The sequence below is a fragment of the Salmo salar genome, chromosome ssa02 (assembly GCF_905237065.1).
Source record: "Salmo salar chromosome ssa02, Ssal_v3.1, whole genome shotgun sequence".
Classification (NCBI taxonomy): Eukaryota; Metazoa; Chordata; class Actinopteri; order Salmoniformes; family Salmonidae; genus Salmo; species Salmo salar.
Window position 1 is genome coordinate 13,300,648 of NC_059443.1, and position 17,926 is coordinate 13,318,573.

General features: G+C 44.5%; 2 protein-coding genes across 12 annotated transcripts in view; one reads left to right on the plus strand and one right to left on the minus strand.

The window, feature by feature from the left end:
• The window catches only part of LOC106591343 (trafficking kinesin-binding protein 1), a 116,131-nt gene extending 104,529 nt beyond the window's left edge, over positions 1–11,602 (plus strand). For 9 of the 11 annotated variants that reach the window (XM_045697989.1, XM_045697968.1, XM_045697932.1 and 6 more), the window contains 3 exons: positions 1,076–1,540; positions 3,323–3,425; positions 9,037–11,602. In XM_045697989.1, coding sequence (XP_045553945.1) covers positions 1,076–1,540; positions 3,323–3,425; positions 9,037–9,862 — 1,394 coding nt within the window. In that variant the 3' untranslated portion in view covers positions 9,863–11,602. Of the gene's footprint in view, positions 1–1,075; positions 1,541–3,322; positions 3,426–3,883; positions 3,983–9,036 lie in introns of all 11 variants that reach the window. The other 2 variants (XM_045697993.1, XM_045697998.1) reach the window with 2 other exon arrangements.
• A 2,439-nt stretch (positions 11,603–14,041) lies between these two features.
• LOC123723696 (cholecystokinin) lies at positions 14,042–17,396 on the minus strand. The gene is made up of 3 exons (XM_045698004.1): positions 17,249–17,396; positions 16,000–16,260; positions 14,042–14,460 (listed from the first exon to the last, which is right to left on the minus strand). Exons 2-3 carry the CDS (start codon positions 16,256–16,258, stop codon positions 14,321–14,323), a joined length of 399 nt encoding a protein of 132 aa, XP_045553960.1. The 5' UTR covers positions 16,259–16,260; positions 17,249–17,396; the 3' UTR covers positions 14,042–14,320.
• Positions 17,397–17,926: the final 530 nt, after the last annotated feature.

Here is a 17,926-nt window from a genome sequence, read left to right on the forward strand (position 1 = left end):
TACTGTGTTAGTTTGAATCGATAGATGCAGTTCTAGATCAGGTATGAAGCACACATTTAACCAAATAAAAGAGAAGTTCTTCACATTTTATTATATAGAGTATTTATTTTCCCACGCTAAAATGCTAAATATATTTATTTTCCAAATGTTGTTTTCAACATTTTTTTGTCAGATGAAATGGTTGATTGAAAAATCACCAGAGATCAGAGGGTTCCTGGTCAAAAGTATTGCACTATATAGGGATGTAGAGTGGCATTTGGGATGTAGTAACTGTCAGGTTATACAGTAGTAGGAAACATCTAGTAGAGTATCTAATCTGGGTCTCTGGTGCCACCTGGTGACAATACCATTAACATGCACAATGAATCAACACTTTACCTTGTGAGTTCATTACATTATTACACTGTTATTACATTATCATTACACTATAATAATATACACTGAGATGAATTACATTATCATTACACTATAATAATATACACTGAGATTAATTAAATTATCATTACACTATAATAATATACATTGAGATGAATTACATTATCATTACACTATAATAATATACACTGAGATGAATTACATCATTACACTATAATAATATACACTGAGATGAATTACATTATCATTACACTATAATAATATACACTGAGATTAATTACATTATCATTACACTAATAATATATGCTACGATTTATTACATTATCATTACACTATAATAATACACACTAACATTTATTACATTATCAATACATCTTAGTATATATTATTATAGTGTAATGATAATGTGATACATCTTAGTATATATTATTATAGTGTATTACATTATCATTACATCACATACACTAATAGTTATTGCATTATCATTACACTATAATAATATATACTAATATTTATTACATTATCATTACACTATAATAATACGCACTAACATTTATTACATTAGCATTACACTATGATAATATATACTAAGATGTATTACATTATGATTACACTATAATAATATATACTAATATTTATTACATTATCATTACACTATAATAATATATGTGTGTCTAACGTTTGATATTCTCCCTCCCAGGCTCAGCCACCCTGCACCAGTGGCAGCAGCTGGCCCAGCCCAACCTGGGTGGGATCCTGGACACGCGGCCTGGTGTGGTCACTAAGGGCTTCCGTCCTCTGGAACTAGACCTGGAGCACATGTACCTGTTCACTGACTTTGAGGAGGAGGACTTTGAGGTAGTAGAGGAGTCTGACCACCTGTCTGTCCACAGCCTCTCTGCCTCAGGCTCTACCCCCGGCACTAGTGGCATCTCCATCCTCAGCCGGCAGGGCCTCCGTACCCGCTCCTCCTCCTGCTCCTCCTTCTGCAGCGGCAGAGCCATCAACAACAACCTTCCAGAGGGAGGGGTTGGGGGTGATGGAGAACCTAGGGAAGAGGGCGAGACATTAGGCCCAGGCTGCACATCACTGTTGTCCCCCGCACCTCCAGACAGAGAGAACCAGGAGAACCAGGATCAGGCTGCAGCCGCTGACGGGGTGTCCGGTGAGGGAGCCTCCTAAATGGGTCACATAGGCACCGGACGTCGCTAACCATCCCTTCTACCTCAGGATATTGGGGCATTCATTGGACATAGCCATCCCCTCCTCGCCTGCCCATCGGTCCCCGATCCCTCCACGCTCATGCACACATCTCCAGACACACCCACCTCATCCAGACGTGTTCAGACACACCCACCTCATCGACACATCCACCTCATCCAGACGTGTCCAGACACACCCACCTCATCCAGACACACCCACCTCATCCAGACACACCCACCTCGTCCAGACACACCCACCTCAGCCAGACGGGTCCAGACACACCCACCCCGTCCAGACACACCCACCTCGTCCAGACACACCCACCTCGTCCAGACACACCCACCTCGTCCAGACGTGTGCTACTATCGTGCCCCTTCTGAGTATATTGAGTTGAATTTATTTCAGTATCATGTTTAATCTCCACCTCTCTCACACATTCACACTGTTCCTAAATCTCAAGATCCTTCCTTTCAAATTCAGATTCATTTGAATCATCCAGTTCTGATCACCACTTCCGTCCACTCGAGTCATTTGTGTCCAATCTGGTGTCAAATCATGTTGTCTCTCCTGAGAAAGTCGTGGTTTTGTTCTTGTCTTCCATCACAACATTCTTCATCTCAAAGGCATGAAGAACACTCAAAAAGACAAATAATGGGAGATGTCCTTTGTTAGTGTAAACCTACATAGTAATGTAGTGACGTAGTATATACGTATTACACACACACACACACACACACACACACACACACACACCAGATTGAATATGTACAACCTATGGCCGGTGTCCAGGTCTGTGGTTTGGTTGCCGTGGTATCAGATGACGTGATCTGTTAACAACATCATGCTCTCACAGCTGTCCAGTAACTCACATGACACTACTGGCATCCCAAATGGCCCCCTATTCCCTATACAATGCACTATTTTAACCATGGCCATAGTGCTCTGGTCAAAAGTAGGATACTATATAGTGAGTAGGGGACCATTTGGGAAACATGTTCAGTCCATGACCCTGTTTCCTAGGAATTATTATGGAGTGGTGTGAATGTCACCTCATCTCCTGCCTTTGACATTGAGCTGCAGAGTCCACACACAGCTCCAAACAGTCAACACTGCAGAGTCCACACACAGCTCCAAACAGTCAACACTGCAGAGTCCACACACGACTCCAAACAGTCAACACTGCAGAGTCCACACACGACTCCAAACAGTCAACACTGCAGAGTCCACACACGACTCCAAACAGTCAACACTGCAGAGTCCACACACAGCTCCAAACAGTCAACACACCACTTCTCTGCAGTGTTTTTAGTTCAACCTGCATTGTCTTCCCTATGGAGAATCCCTATGTTAGAGTGGAACACTAATTCATGCCTGGGATATTAGGAATCTGCTGAAATCATTGTCATTCCTTTATCTGCCTACCTAATTGTTTTCAGTGGTTTAAAACGGCTTCTTCAGGCAAAAATACTGCTGTTTCATCTTTTCAACTGATGTAGCTTTAAACCATCCACTCTGTCTTTGAGTGTTTGATTTTAAGTTTTGTGTTTAAAAGAATGTTGGTATCTCTGCCCAGTACTAACCCTCTAACCTTCCCCCCTCTCTTCCTCTCTCTCCCTCTCTCTTCCCCTCTCTCCCTCTCTTCCCCTCTCTCCCTCTCTTCCTCTCTCTCCCTCTCTCTTCCCCTCTCTCCCTCTCTTCCTCTCTCTCCCTCTCTTCCCCTCTCTCCCTCTCTTCCTGTCTACAGCCCACTACCCTGGTAAATGCATGTCCAACACCAGCTCCACCTATACCTTCACCACCTGTCGGATCATGCACCCCTCAGACGAGCTGACCAGAGTCACCCCCAGGTTAGACAACCCTCTTACCCCACACTGGTGGAGTCCCAAATGGCTACCCTATCCACTGTGGGATCTGGTCCAAAGCAGTGCACTACAGCATATAGGGAAAAGAGTGCCATTTGAGATGCATGCTGACACTGCAGTGTACCCCTGTAGCCACTAGGTGGCAGTGTCTGTCTGAACTGCTTTCACTGCCGACAGTGGAAACCTCCTTGGCTTTCAGCATTGGGTTGACAATGATAATGCAGAGAGGATCATAATAAGCCCATATTGCTGAAGGAAATACTGGCTTAGATTAATGATATTAATTCATGTTGATGTAAAAACTAAGTTAGTCATAAAGTACGTTTTCCTTTGCCCTGGCTGAGCCATAGTGTGTTTAACACACACCCACTGTCTGACAGCTAGAATTGCCCCTCCTGAATAAAGATGATTGAATTGTATTGAATTGCCCCCATCCCCTCCAGGTCATGTGATGAGGAAGAGGAAGCCGCTATCTATCATGTTGTTCTGAAGGCTGATTTAGAGCAGCAGGGACACTGAGCCACGCCCCCTCCCGCCCGTGGGTGAGACCTGTCGCATGTCACATGACTAGTAGCGTGGCCTCGTTGTAGGGGATTTGGGGTCTGACTCCGTAGTTTTGGGGTTGTTCCGGGGAATAACAAAGCCTGCCTCGCTGTCCCCTTCTAACTATTCTGCTTCCTTTGGTCTCTAAACCCTCTAACCCCCCTCCTGTCAACTGTTAATCAAACAAATGTAGAAGAGCTCCTCCCCAACGGGCTGAGACTCTCTAATCAATGACGATCAGATCAAAATGTCTCCCATAATATAATGATGGGGCCCTGGCATTGATTCATACAATACAACTTGATTGTGGTCTGATTATTGATGCTAAGCTTGTGGGTGTTCATTGCTTACAGAACTATGTTTGGAACAGTGTTCATAACACTGATTTGTATAATTATCTGTTAGCACTGCGTCTCTGATACTAATTGATGAGTAAATTTCCTTTGGGGTTTTTCCAGGAAATGTTATCTGGGGTTGAAATAGCATGTGTTTGGGTTAACATCCAGATAACCTTGTCAAAGTGTCCCATTGATTTGTCTGTTGGTTTCTGAGTGAAATAGTCAGTGAGATGTTAATATTGTTTTCTATTTGATCTGATATTGATATGGGCAGTGATTGGTTAGTTCATTTACCTTGTACCAGGAAGCTCCATTATATTGTACTAGTCTGCATCAGTGTGTGTGCTAAAAAAGGAAACTAACATTGATGATCAAAGATGGTCAGACTAAAATCAACCTATTGAATAGCTATTGTGTGGTCTAGGCTCCAGAAGGATCTATTGAGTGGTCTAGGCTCTAGAAGGATCCATTGTGTGGTCTAGGCTCCAGAAGGATCTATTGAGTGGTCTAGGCTCTAGAAGGATCTATTGTGTGGTCTAGGCTCTAGAAGGAGCTATTGTGTGGTCTAGGCTCTAGAAGGATCTATTGAGTGGTCTAGGCTCTAGAAGGATCTATTGAGTGGTCTAGGCTCTAGAAGGGGCTATTGTGTGGTCTAGGCTCCAGAAGGAGCTATTGAGTGGTCTAGGCTCTAGAAGGATCTATTGTGTGGTCTAGGCTCTAGAAGGATCTATTGTGTGGTCTAGGCTCTAGAAGGATCTATTGTGTGGTCTAGGCTCTAGAAGGAGCTATTGAGTGGTCTAGGCTCTAGAAGGAGCTATTGAGTGGTCTAGGCTCTAGAAGGATCTATTGTGTGGTCTAGGCTCTAGAAGGATCTACTGTGTGGTCTAGGCTCTAGAAGGATCCATGGTGTGGTCTAGGCTCTAGAAGGATCCATTGTGTGGTCTAGGCTCCAGAAGGATCTATTGAGTGGTCTAGGCTCTAGAAGGATCTAATGTGTGGTCTAGGCTCTAGAAGGAGCTATTGTGTGGTCTAGGCTCCAGAAGGAGCTATTGAGTGTTCTCGGCTCTAGAAGGATCTATTGTGTGGTCTAGGCTCTAGAAGGATCTACTGTGTGGTCTAGGCTCTAGAAGGATCTATTGAGTGGTCTAGGCTCTAGAAGGATCTATTGTGTGGTCTAGGCTCTAGAAGGATCTATTGTGTGGTCTAGGCTCTAGAAGGATCTATTGTGTGGTCTAGGCTCTAGAAGGATCTATTGAGTGGTCTAGGCTCTAGAAGGATCTATTGAGTGGTCTAGGCTCTAGAAGGATCTATTGAGTGGTCTAGGCTCTAGAAGGGGCTATTGTGTGGTCTAGGCTCTAGAAGGGGCTATTGTGTGGTCTAGGCTCTAGAAGGATCTATTGTGTGGTCTAGGCTCTAGAAGGATCTATTGTGTGGTCTAGGCTCTAGAAGGATCTACTGTGTGGTCTAGGCTCTAGAAGGATCTATTGAGTGGTCTAGGCTCTAGAAGGAGCTATTGAGTGGTCTAGGCTCTAGAAGGAGCTTTTGAGTGGTCTAGGCTCTAGAAGGAGCTATTGAGTGGTCTAGGCTCTAGAAGGAGCTATTGAGTGGTCTAGGCTCTAGAAGGATCTATTGTGTGGTCTAGGCTCTAGAAGGATCTATTGTGTGGTCTAGGCTCTAGAAGGAGCTATTGAGTGGTCTAGGCTCTAGAAGGAGCTATTGAGTGGTCTAGGCTCTAGAAGGAGTTATTGAGTGGTCTAGGCTCTAGAAGGAGCTATTGAGTGGTCTTTAAACTCCGTCTGTGTTGACTCTTATAAAATATTGTCATGTGGATATGATCTCAGGACCAATAGCCAGTAATATTAAAGCTTGAATCATCAGTCTAGCTGACTGGCTGTGTCTGTCATAGCTGAGGAGCATAGCTGACTGTATGGCAGCATGGCTGACTGTATAGCTGTATAGCTGACTGTGTAGCTGTATAGCTGACTGTGTAGCTGTATAGCTGACTGTATAGCTGTATAGCTGACAGTATAGCTGTATAGCTGACTGTATAACGGTATAGCTGACAGTATCACTGTATAGCTGACTGTGTGGCAGACTATAGCAGTATAGCTGCCTGTGTGGCTGACTGTATAGCGGTATGGCTGACTGTATAGCGGTATGGCTGACTGTATAGCAGTATGGCTGACTGTATAGCAGTATGGCTGACTGTATAGCAGTATGGCTGACTGTATGGCTGACTGTATGGCTGACTGTATGGCTGACTGTATGGCTGACTGTATAGCGGTATGGCTGACTGTATAGCGGTATGGCTGACTGTATGGCTGACTGTATGGCTGACTGTGTAGCGGTATGGATGACTGTGTAGCAGTATGGTAGACTGTATAACAGTATTGCTGACTGTATAGCAGTATAGCAGACTGTGTGGCTGACGGTATAGCAGACTGTGTGGCTGACGGTATAGCAGACTGTGTGGCTGACGGTATAGCAGACTGTGTGGCTGACGGTAAGCAGTATGGCTGACTGTATAGCGGTAGGGCTGACTGTATAGCACTATGGCTGACTGTATAGCACTATGGCTGAGTGTGGCAGTATGGCTGACGGTGTGGCAGTATGGTTGATGGAGTGGCAGTATGGCTGACTGTATTGCCGACTGTATAGCAGAGTTGCTGGCTGTATACCAGTATAGCTGACTGTATAGCAGTATAGCTTACTGTATAGCTGACTGTGTAGTAGTATAGCTGACTGTGTAGTAGTATAGCTGACTGTATAGCAGTATAGCTGACTGTATAGCTGACTGTGTAGTAGTATCGCTGACTGTGTAGTAGTATCGCTGACTGTGTAGTAGTATCGCTGACTGTGTAATAGTATAGCTGACTTTATAGCAATATAGCTGACTGTGTAGCTGACTGTGTAGTAGTATAGCTGACTGTGTAGTAGTATAGCTGACTGTGTAGTAGTATAGCTGACTGTGTAGTAGTATAGCTGACTGTTGCAGTGTAGCTGACTGTGTTGCAGTGTAGCTGACTATAGCTGACTTTACAGCAATATAGCTGACTGTATAGCAGTATAGCTGACTGTATAGCAGTATAGCTGACTGTATATCAATATAGGTGACTGCATAGCAGTATATCTGCCTTTATAGCTGACTGTATAGCGGTATATCTGCCTTTATAGCTGACTGTATAGCAGCATGGCTGACAGTATATCAATATAGCTGACTGTATAGCAGTATAGCTGACTGTATATCAATAAAGCTGACTGTATAGCGGTATATCTGCCTTTATAGCTGACTGTATAGCAGCATGGCTGACAGTATATCAATATAGCTGACTGTATAGCAGTATAGCTGACAGTATATCAATATAGCTGACTGTATAGCAGTATAGCTGACTGTATATCAATATAGCTGACTGTATATCAATATAGCTGACTGTATATCAATATAGCTGACTGTATAGCAGTATAGCTGACTGTATATCAATATAGGTGACTGCATAGCAGTATATCTGCCTTTATAGCTGACTGTATAGCAGCATGGCTGACAGTATATCAATATAGCTGACTGTATAGCAGTATAGCTGACTGTATATCAATATAGCTGACTATATAGCAGTATAGCTGACTGTATATCAATATAGGTGAATGCATAGCAGTATATCTGCCTTTATAGCTGACTGTATAGCAGTATAGCTGACTGTATATCAATATAGGTGACTGTATAGCGGTATATCTGCCTTTATAGCTGACTGTATAGCAGTATAGCTGACTGTATATCAATATAGGTGACTGTATAGCGGTATATCTGCCTTTATAGCTGACTGTATAGCGGTATAGCTGACTGTATATCAATATAGGTGACTGTATAGCGGTATATCTGCCTTTATAGCTGACTGTATAGCAGTATATCTGCCTTTATAGCTGACTGTATAGCAGCATGGCTGACAGTATATCAATATAGCTGACTGTATAGCAGTATAGCTGACTGTATATCAATAAAGCTGACTGTATAGCGGTATATCTGCCTTTATAGCTGACTGTATAGCAGCATGGCTGACAGTATATCAATATAGCTGACTGTATAGCAGTATAGCTGACAGTATATCAATATAGCTGACTGTATAGCAGTATAGCTGACTGTATATCAATATAGCTGACTGTATATCAATATAGCTGACTGTATATCAATATAGCTGACTGTATAGCAGTATAGCTGACTGTATATCAATATAGGTGACTGCATAGCAGTATATCTGCCTTTATAGCTGACTGTATAGCAGCATGGCTGACAGTATATCAATATAGCTGACTGTATAGCAGTATAGCTGACTGTATATCAATATAGCTGACTATATAGCAGTATAGCTGACTGTATATCAATATAGGTGAATGCATAGCAGTATATCTGCCTTTATAGCTGACTGTATAGCAGTATAGCTGACTGTATATCAATATAGGTGACTGTATAGCGGTATATCTGCCTTTATAGCTGACTGTATAGCAGTATAGCTGACTGTATATCAATATAGGTGACTGTATAGCGGTATATCTGCCTTTATAGCTGACTGTATAGCGGTATAGCTGACTGTATATCAATATAGGTGACTGTATAGCGGTATATCTGCCTTTATAGCTGACTGTATAGCAGTATAGCTGACTGTATAGCAGTATGTGTGTGTGACTGTCTGTGTGTGTCCCTCTCCATCTCCCTCTTTCAGCCTTATGTCGGGCCCTACTGCCTCCTGCGTCATGACCAGCAGCAGCAGCGTCAGATCTACCCCCTGCTCAACCCCTTGCACCCCGCGCCGCCTCAGCCTGGCAGCCGAGTCCTTCACCAACCTGAGAGACTCCACCAAGACCATGAGCACTAGTGGAGGTCTGGTGCGGCTCCTCCAGGAGCGAGGCATTTCTGCAGCAGTCTACAACCCTCAGAGCTGGGACCGGGCAGACTGTAGCACCTCCATCCCCACTGGAGGGGTACCGTCGCTTCTACAACCGCGGCCCCCCAACACCCTACCCTTCATGCCGCCCAACTCCCCAACCCACCGCTCCCTCTGCACCAAACCCAGCAGCCCTGTGGGCCCCTTCGACCTCAGTCCCAGCGCCCCCCCCTATGACAACTTCCTGGCGTCGAAGCCGGCCAGCTCCATCCTGAAGGAGGTGAGGGCAGAGGCCCGGAGCAGTGAGTCAGCAGACAGCGAGTGTCAGACTGACGTCAGCGTCCACAATCTGAAGCTGGTGGACAAGCTGAAGCGCTTCAGCGTGGCTGGGGCCGGCCCCTCTTTATCAGGGGCCACGGGACCCACCATGCTGGGGCCCCTCAGCGGCCTCCACCGCCCTTCCCACTTCTGCCCTTCTGTGGTGACCAGTCCCATAGGGGGCCTCGGCCCCGCTCTGAACGCAGGCATCCGCCGTAACCGCAGCTACCCGGCCATGGTAGGGGCCGGCATGGCTATGAAGGGCCCGGGGCCCCACAGCCCCACAGACATGCTCCTGGCTTCTTCCTCCAAGCTCCCCAGACAGACTAGTCTCAATGATGGGTGAATGAATGTTGACTTTTCTCTTCTGTCTGTCACCTGTCAGATGAGTTGGATGTATATATAGCTGCTGTATGAGGCCCCGGTCTGTGACAAATCAACTCTGTGCCTGAAAGAGATGCCCTTTCTTTTTACAGAACATTTTGTATCAATGCTAATTATTTTGTCTTTCTTTCTCTATTCTGTCTCGCTCTCTCCTCTCCTGTCCTCTCTTTCTGTATTCTGTCTCTCTCTCTCCTGTCCTCTCTTTCTCTGTCCTGCTTTTCTTTCTCTGTCCAGCTTTTCTCTCTCTGTCTCTCTCCTTACATCCCTCAGTAAATAGTACCATGATGTGTTACTGTTTTATTGTTGATTGGCCCTGCAGATCGGTAGGCTGAAGGTCATGTACTGTAGCACCTGTTATCTGTTTAGGAAACGGAGCGCTTCCAAGCCCAGGTAAACTCATATTAAAGATCTATTTATTTTATTCCCAGGTCTAAACGTATACATGTAGAGATAAAACACTGTCTCTTCCTGTTAATTAGCCAATGAGTGGCAAGCAGTACCAGGGAACGCACCTTAAGTGGTATTTAGGGGTGTTCAGTGACATCCATGACAATATGCACAGAACTAAGACCTTTATTGAGGAAATGAAATGTTGGAGGTACAGTATTCATACTACTAGCTAGCACAATACTGGGCAACAACACATGTTATTCACCTCAGAGTTTATCCAAATAAAGAGTGGGAAGGAGCCACACTTGAAGCTAAGAGGGATGCATGGATGTTTGCCGTGAATGAATAGGCTATGGTTTGAACTTGGATACATTGTAACAGACCAACATGATTTATAGACATTTGTGTGCAGTGCGAGTATGTGAACTTGTGTGTGTATAAAGTTGAAAGATTTACCTATAGGCCTAGATAGCCTAAGAAAGGCTTGAGTCATTTGGTTAAGGTGATAATCAGATATACAGGACATTTCAACCAGAGCCCACTAACTGCTGTCTCCCAATACAAAAGGTGTGTAGGAGAGTTCTCTGGGAGGGATGCCGTTGATTCTGACTTTCATCTTTCTGGTAACAAGCTTTGGTGACTGAACTGTTAGCTTTAAACTAAAGCCACTGTACTGTAAATGAAGATGTGGAACGGGGAGATGGAGGGAAAACCTCCTAGTGCCTCATACTTGACATAGTTCCATTGTTGTTGGACTGACTGATCTCTGGTTCCACCCTGGTATGAGCAGACAACTGCTTTGTGTTCTGAGGATATCCTCCTCGTAGGAATTTTAACTGCAGAGAAGATGAGCTCTCGTTACATCTTGGAGAGATGCACTATACTATATGTGTTGAAATAAAGAAGAAACACCTATTATTTATCATTAACCTCTGACAGAAGTAGAGATTCGTCCTTGCTGACATTGTGTGTAACTTGAATGTCCTTTGAATGTATTGTTTAACAGCAGAAAATATTATGTCCATATGTCTGTTGATTTAAATGATGGTTTTACTGCATTTCAACTACAAAGGGAATTATTATTATACTACTTGTACATTGTAAATGGTATGAATGCAATGAATTTAGCGATGTTAACTATTTTTTAATAAACTAGGAAGAAAAAATATATATATAAGGGACAAAAATGTTGTTCAGGCAATGAAGTGGTCAGAACACTGGTATAAAAACAAAAAACAAGGGTTTTGTGTTCCGGAATTTCAAGAGCACCAATTTGCAAAAAAGGCTATTATCAATAAAACAATTGATATGACCTGCTTGCTTTCATGTCTTTTATTTATCCGTCTATGTATTGTTGGTTGGAGTTCACTAAAGACAAAATAATAACATAATGTTTGGAGCACTAATCATCAAAAGTCCTCATGATAATGAAGCGTTTTTGAAGAAATGTACTTGACAACTGTATAGTACATGGTGTTTCACCATACTGTTGTCCACACAGCTTTATGAGGACAATATGGACCGAGCTACAACATGTTCACATGGGAAAGATCTTGGCCTCAGTTTCATGCGATTAGATGACTATTTGAGAATTTCAGTGTTGTTGGAGCCAAGTGCATTGTGTTGATGGTCCATTACTACAGACAGCAGCAGAAATAAACCCACTACTCATTCAGCTGGTAATGTTCCCCTAAGTGCTCTTTCAGTGCCCTTTTCTCCATGTTCAAGGAAGTCCTCTCTTTTGTTCGTAATTAGTGGGCACATATGGCATGATCACACATCCACTTGAACAACAATCCACTTGATATTCATAGATGGATAAAACGTAACAGGTAGCCTCGAGGTTAAGGCAGTGGGTCAGTAACTGAAAGATTGCTGGTTTGAATACCGGAGCCGACAAGGTGAAATAAGTGTTAAGTGCCTTGCTCACTGTGCCCTTGAGCAAGGCACTTAACCCTAGTTGCTCCAGGGGCGCTGTACAATGGTGACCCTGGCCATGATCCCACTCCCTTCGGGTGTCTTAGGGGGAGTTGGAATATGCAACCCCCCCCCCCCCCCGCCAATTAATTATTTATGTCAATTTGTTTTTGCATTATTATAAGGAAATGATTCATCCTTTTTGGGATCTACAACAAGTTTTCAAAAATGTTTAGTGGTCCTACATAATCCCCCCTACCTGCCATCTCTCTCTAGGTCTGTCTCCCTGTGGGGTCTCACCATCACCAGTCCCAACCTTCTAGCATCTCATTGAGCCTAATGTGGACCCAGCAGTCAGCCACTGTCTGTTGTAAATGGGCACCAATACGTGTAATTGCCCCAGCAGCAGCAGATGTTTCATGTTTTTCTGTATTTTATTGCAATGCTTTATTATGCAACAGATCCCTCCCTACTCCCACCTCATCCTCCCCTTCTCCTCATCCTCCTCTTCTCCTCCACTTCCCTTCATCCTCCTCCCCTCTTCATCCTCCCCTTCTCCTCATCCTCCTCTTCTCCTCCACCTCCCCTCATCCTCCTCTTCTCCCCTCATCCTCCTCTTCTCCTTCTCCCCTCCTCTGCTTCCCCTCATCCTCCCCTTCTCCTCCACCTCCCCTCCACCTCCCCTCCACTCCCCCATTCCCCCCGCCTGAACCTCTCCTCATCCTCCCCTTCTCCCCTCCTCTGCCTCCCCTCAGCCCCCCCTGATTCTCCCCTCCTCCTCATCCTCCCATTCTCCCCTCCACCTCCCCTCATCCTCCCCTCCTCACCCTCCCCTTCTCCCCTCCTCTGCTTCTCCTCAAATCTCCCCTCCTCCACCTCCGCCTCCCCTCCTTCTCCCCACCGCCTCCCCTCCTTCTCCCCATCGCCTCCCCTCATCCTCCCCTCCTCACCCTCCCCTTCTCCCCTCCTCTGCTTCTCCTCATCCTCCCCTCCTCCGCCTCCCCTCCTTCTCCCCACTGCCTCCCCTCCTTCTCCCCTCATCCTCCCCTCCTCCGCCTCCTGCCTCCCATCCCACAACGAAAACCTGTCGCAAATAATTAAATCAGCTCATTGAGGGACACCTGTGCTAGCATTAGTGCAGCGCTAGCCAAGCTTTATGCTCACAACAGTGCAATCCAAGCCATGCCATTGTCTCTCCAATACACCCAAGTGGTACTCCATCCAATATTTGTTAAGCTGCGTGCGTTGTCTAATGTAAAAACCCAAGCTGTATTTGTCTCCTCTGTGTTCCGGTTTTTCTATTTAGTGACTGAGATGTGATATTGCCTCTGTTATTGCTGCTACAATCACCCCTTAAGGCCATGTGTCTGAAAAAGTAGATTTGGAGGACGGCTCGTTAACAAAAACGCTCTTGCTCTTTAATTCAGTCAGAGTGATGTGCTGGGCTGCTGTAGGTACAGTGGGTCTATAAGAAGACAAGTTGCTCAGGGAGGTATCACTTTCAGACCTACATTCATTAAGTGCTGCTAATACACCCACTGTAGTCTCTCACTGTCTAACCTCCCTGTACCTTCTGCATTAAGAGGAGGATCTTGCTGTATGTTGCTGCATCTCTGTGGCTCAGTGATGACTAGAGCTGTAAACAATGTGTGGCAACTGTGGTCCAGCATAATAGGGGAGCAAATATGAGTCAGATGAGCTGTTGTGTAACATTTGTAAGTGACAAATAGAGCAAGCCATGAGCCCACTAAATGCACTAGACTGCATAGCACTTAGGACTACAATGAACCCAAGGCCTTAGTGTTTGGAAAAACTATGGAAAAGGATGTGTGTATATTATGCAGGCTTGGTTTATTCTACTACAAAATCTGTCTGATTAGATATCTCTGTTTTAAGGACATCGGACTGTGTGTAGGGTACATGTAAGAAAAGCATGAAACTTTTTGTTTTCTTCAAAAATCTGTATACGTACTGTATATATATTGCTTCATATCAGTTTTACAAACACATTTACATCAAATACATCATAATAAATATAGCTTTTGGGGGACAATGATTTTTTTGTTTTCCGATTCTGATAATTGAGATGAATTTAGTGGTGGTCCGTATGTTTCTATGAGGAGTACTCCTCGTACTCCTCTGCACTGCGGCGTCCGAAGTCCATCCAGCCCAGATAGTCTCTGTCCTTTATCTTGTGGCTGGGACCCGGACCGCTGGCTCTGCTGCTCAGGGACGAGCTCCTCTGGAATGATCCTGGAACCAGGGAATATGAGGGGTTACATTTCTCCAGCACAATCCTTCAGCTGTTTACCAAAGAAATGGCGGTTGTGCGTTGTTTGAATCCCAGATTGCCCCTTTAAATACTACATTATATTCTAATGCATATGGATATAATATATATTTCTATGTCTGGAACAGAGACAGATGTCACATAACATCTATACTGTAACGGGCACTGGAGTCTCCTGTTGGTATAACCTTATTCATTTGATTGTATCATTAGATGAAAGAACATAATATAATTATTCCTAGAAAGCATCCCGTCCTTATGACTGTTTGGGATCATGATAACACAACTCCTTGATATGTTGGATCATAACATGTTTCTTAACCATTTTTTGTTCCAGGGATCAAGGAAGACCTATTGGATTAAAACAAATGAACACTTGTTAATTGACTAAATCAGTGTTGGCTAGCGATCTGATGGAACCATTCAGCAATGTCCGCTCAGCATCATCCCAGGGACTGGTGCCGGTCAGTCATTATCAATCCACTGGAGACTGTCTGTTTCATTCTTTGGCATGTACTTCTGTGTGTAAATGTTCATTCTTCTGTGTGTAAATGTTCTGGCACTCTTCAGAGAAGTTAAGGATATCTACAAACCGCACTAACCTACACAACTTTTACATTATTTTTTTTTACATTTTAGACATTTAGCAGACGCTCTTATCCAGAGCAACTTACAGTAGTGAATACATACATTTCATTTCATGCATTTTTCTTTTGTACTGGCCCCCCGTGGGAATTGAACCCACAACCCTGGCGTTGCACACACCATGCTGGCGTTGCAAACACCATGCTCTACCAACTGAGCCACAGGGAAGATGCCTTTTGTGGAGTTCCTTTTAAAATGGCAAAATATAGCCATTTATTTGATTGTTTATTAAAGTCAAAAAGTCCAGTTTGAGCAGGGCCAGACAACAGCAGCATGACAAAGCCATGACTGGATGGGAACAACACCCAGAGAGATGAATAATGACAGACGAGGAAGCACGGAGAGAGAGGAAGGATGGAGGCTTTCTTTCTCTAACGATGTCATATTTCTTCATCTCTCTGTTACGTGATGAAAACCACTGGAGGGAAGGTCTCCTCTCAGTCTGGATAATTCCCACTATCAACTTTCTCCTCCCTGGCTGTCTGTCTCATACTGTGGGACTTCTCTTCTTCCTCAGAGGAAAAGTGCTTTAACTACAGAGATGGGAAAGCTATCAGAGTGGAGATGATGCCAATCCAAAACTCATACAAGGTCACTGTTCTGAGCCCCAAATGGTACCCTATTCCCTAAATAGTGCACTACTTTTGATCAGAGCGCTATGTGCCCTGGTCAAAGTAGTGCACTACATAGAGAATACGGTGACTTAATACATTACTTAATATAATTGGTGACTTAGTTCATGAGTGAGGGATACTAGGATTGTGATAACATACAACCCTAGAATATGATATTTCGAACAAACCTTTAACATTGTTCTATTTTACTTGAATAAACATTGAACAGATGTCATGGCTTACCTTTCCTGGATATCAATCTTGCCAGTAGTTCGAGCAGACTGGTGCGGGGGTCCTCTGCCTCGTCCTCTGCCGGTTTGGAGAAGGGGGTGAGCTGGCCACTGGAGGGCGCTGAGCGGGTGTGGCGTGTGTGTTGGGGAGACATAACGCTGTCGAGCTGGGGGGGCTCAGGCTTGTCCTCATCCTGCGAGTGCAACGGGCGCCCCAAACTGCTGCCAGAGAACGCAGCCAGCAGTACACATACACAGATGCCTGCATTCATTGCTGACGGAGGGGGCACAGAAAGAGGGAGTGAGAGAGAGAGGGAGAGAGGGAGGGGGCACAGAGAGAGAGAGAGGGAGGGGGCACAGAGAGAGCGAGAGAGGGAGGAGGCACACAGAGAGAGAGAGGGAGGGGGCACAGAGAGAGAGAGATGGACAGAACATCAGAAAAGATTAGCATCAAAAGAGAACATGAATTAACATCTCTGCATAGATCTGTATTACATTTGAGTCTATTTAAAAAAATAAGTTTTACAAGGAATACCATTATCCAAAACAATACATTTGGTTAAAACAAAATAAAAGTGCCCTTTCCCACCCAATATGAATTGACCAATCATATAAGTTGTAGGGTAGTAATACTGATGGATGAGTGTTTCCTGTCGTAATATAATCCTGGAGGAAAGGACCAACACCATTAGGCAGCTTCCAGTCAGGAGAATTGACTTTTCTACCATAAGATGCCTCAGAAGCAGAAAAAACAGACTCTTCTCTGTTTAAAGAGCCATTGAAAAGTACTCTCCAGGGTGAAGATATTTGTGATTTCACACCACCATGCCACCAATGGACTAGTGAATAATTCATGTAGATTCAACAAACAAGAACTGTCTGGGTTGTATAGAATTAAAACAAATATAGAGGGACAGCAATCTGAAGGAAGGTATCTCCAGGCAGCGATAATACAGCAGATATTAAACAGTAGTCAGGACACACCATCATTTATCAGGTACAGTTAATGAATGTCGATACATTCATTCAAGACAGATTTCATATGAAAAACACAATTACGTCCTCACATAATTGACTGGAACCAAGTCGGATTATTCCACTCATTGACCTGAACTTAAACCCTGTACTTCAATTGTAGAGAACCCATTGTGCAAGGAATTAGTCCCATGCTCCAAGTGTTCATTAAGCTTCTTTACTGATAACCCCAGCGACCTCACAGCAGAAAAATTACAAAAATAAATAGCCACACAAAGTTCAATTACCTTCAGTCAGTCCACACAGGCTGGGCTCAACAGTCTGATAACAGTAGAGGAGAGGAGGAGGAGTGTACAGTAGAGGGAGTACAGCTGGAACAGACAGCGGGAAACTTCTCCTGAAGGTGCAGGAGTGACCCTTATATACCCGGAGTGGGAGGGCCGGTCCCTTGGTCCCTGGAGCGGAGCTTTTGCATCCTGTCGTGTATTTGCGCATCGCTGACGCAGTAACGGGATAGACGCACTCACCACCTCCTTCAGAGAGGGACAGGGCACCACCCTGGACCCACTACACTCCCCATGCTCCTCTCTCCTCTCCTCTGATGCTGACGCACTAGGGAACAAGAGGGGGAGGGGGTCAAAGATCATAACAACCACTCCCCACACCCCCCTCCCCTCAAAACAAGGAACCCATGTTTGTATTCATTGGGACACCTTTTTTTAATTATTGGGTGTGTTCAGGTATAATCACTCATAGTTTCAGTCCATTTTCTTCCGTTTGGTTCCTAATGAATACGACCCAGAAGCAAGCCCCTCTCCTAGACCCCAGTCAGCAGCCTCACCACAGCCCACCCCCCACCCCATCAGCCTCAGTCTCACGACAGTGATAGGCTAATCCTTCTCCCTCATAAGAGAGACTGCTGCCTGATTAATATGGGGATGCACATCTGGCTGTGTGCCTGGGAA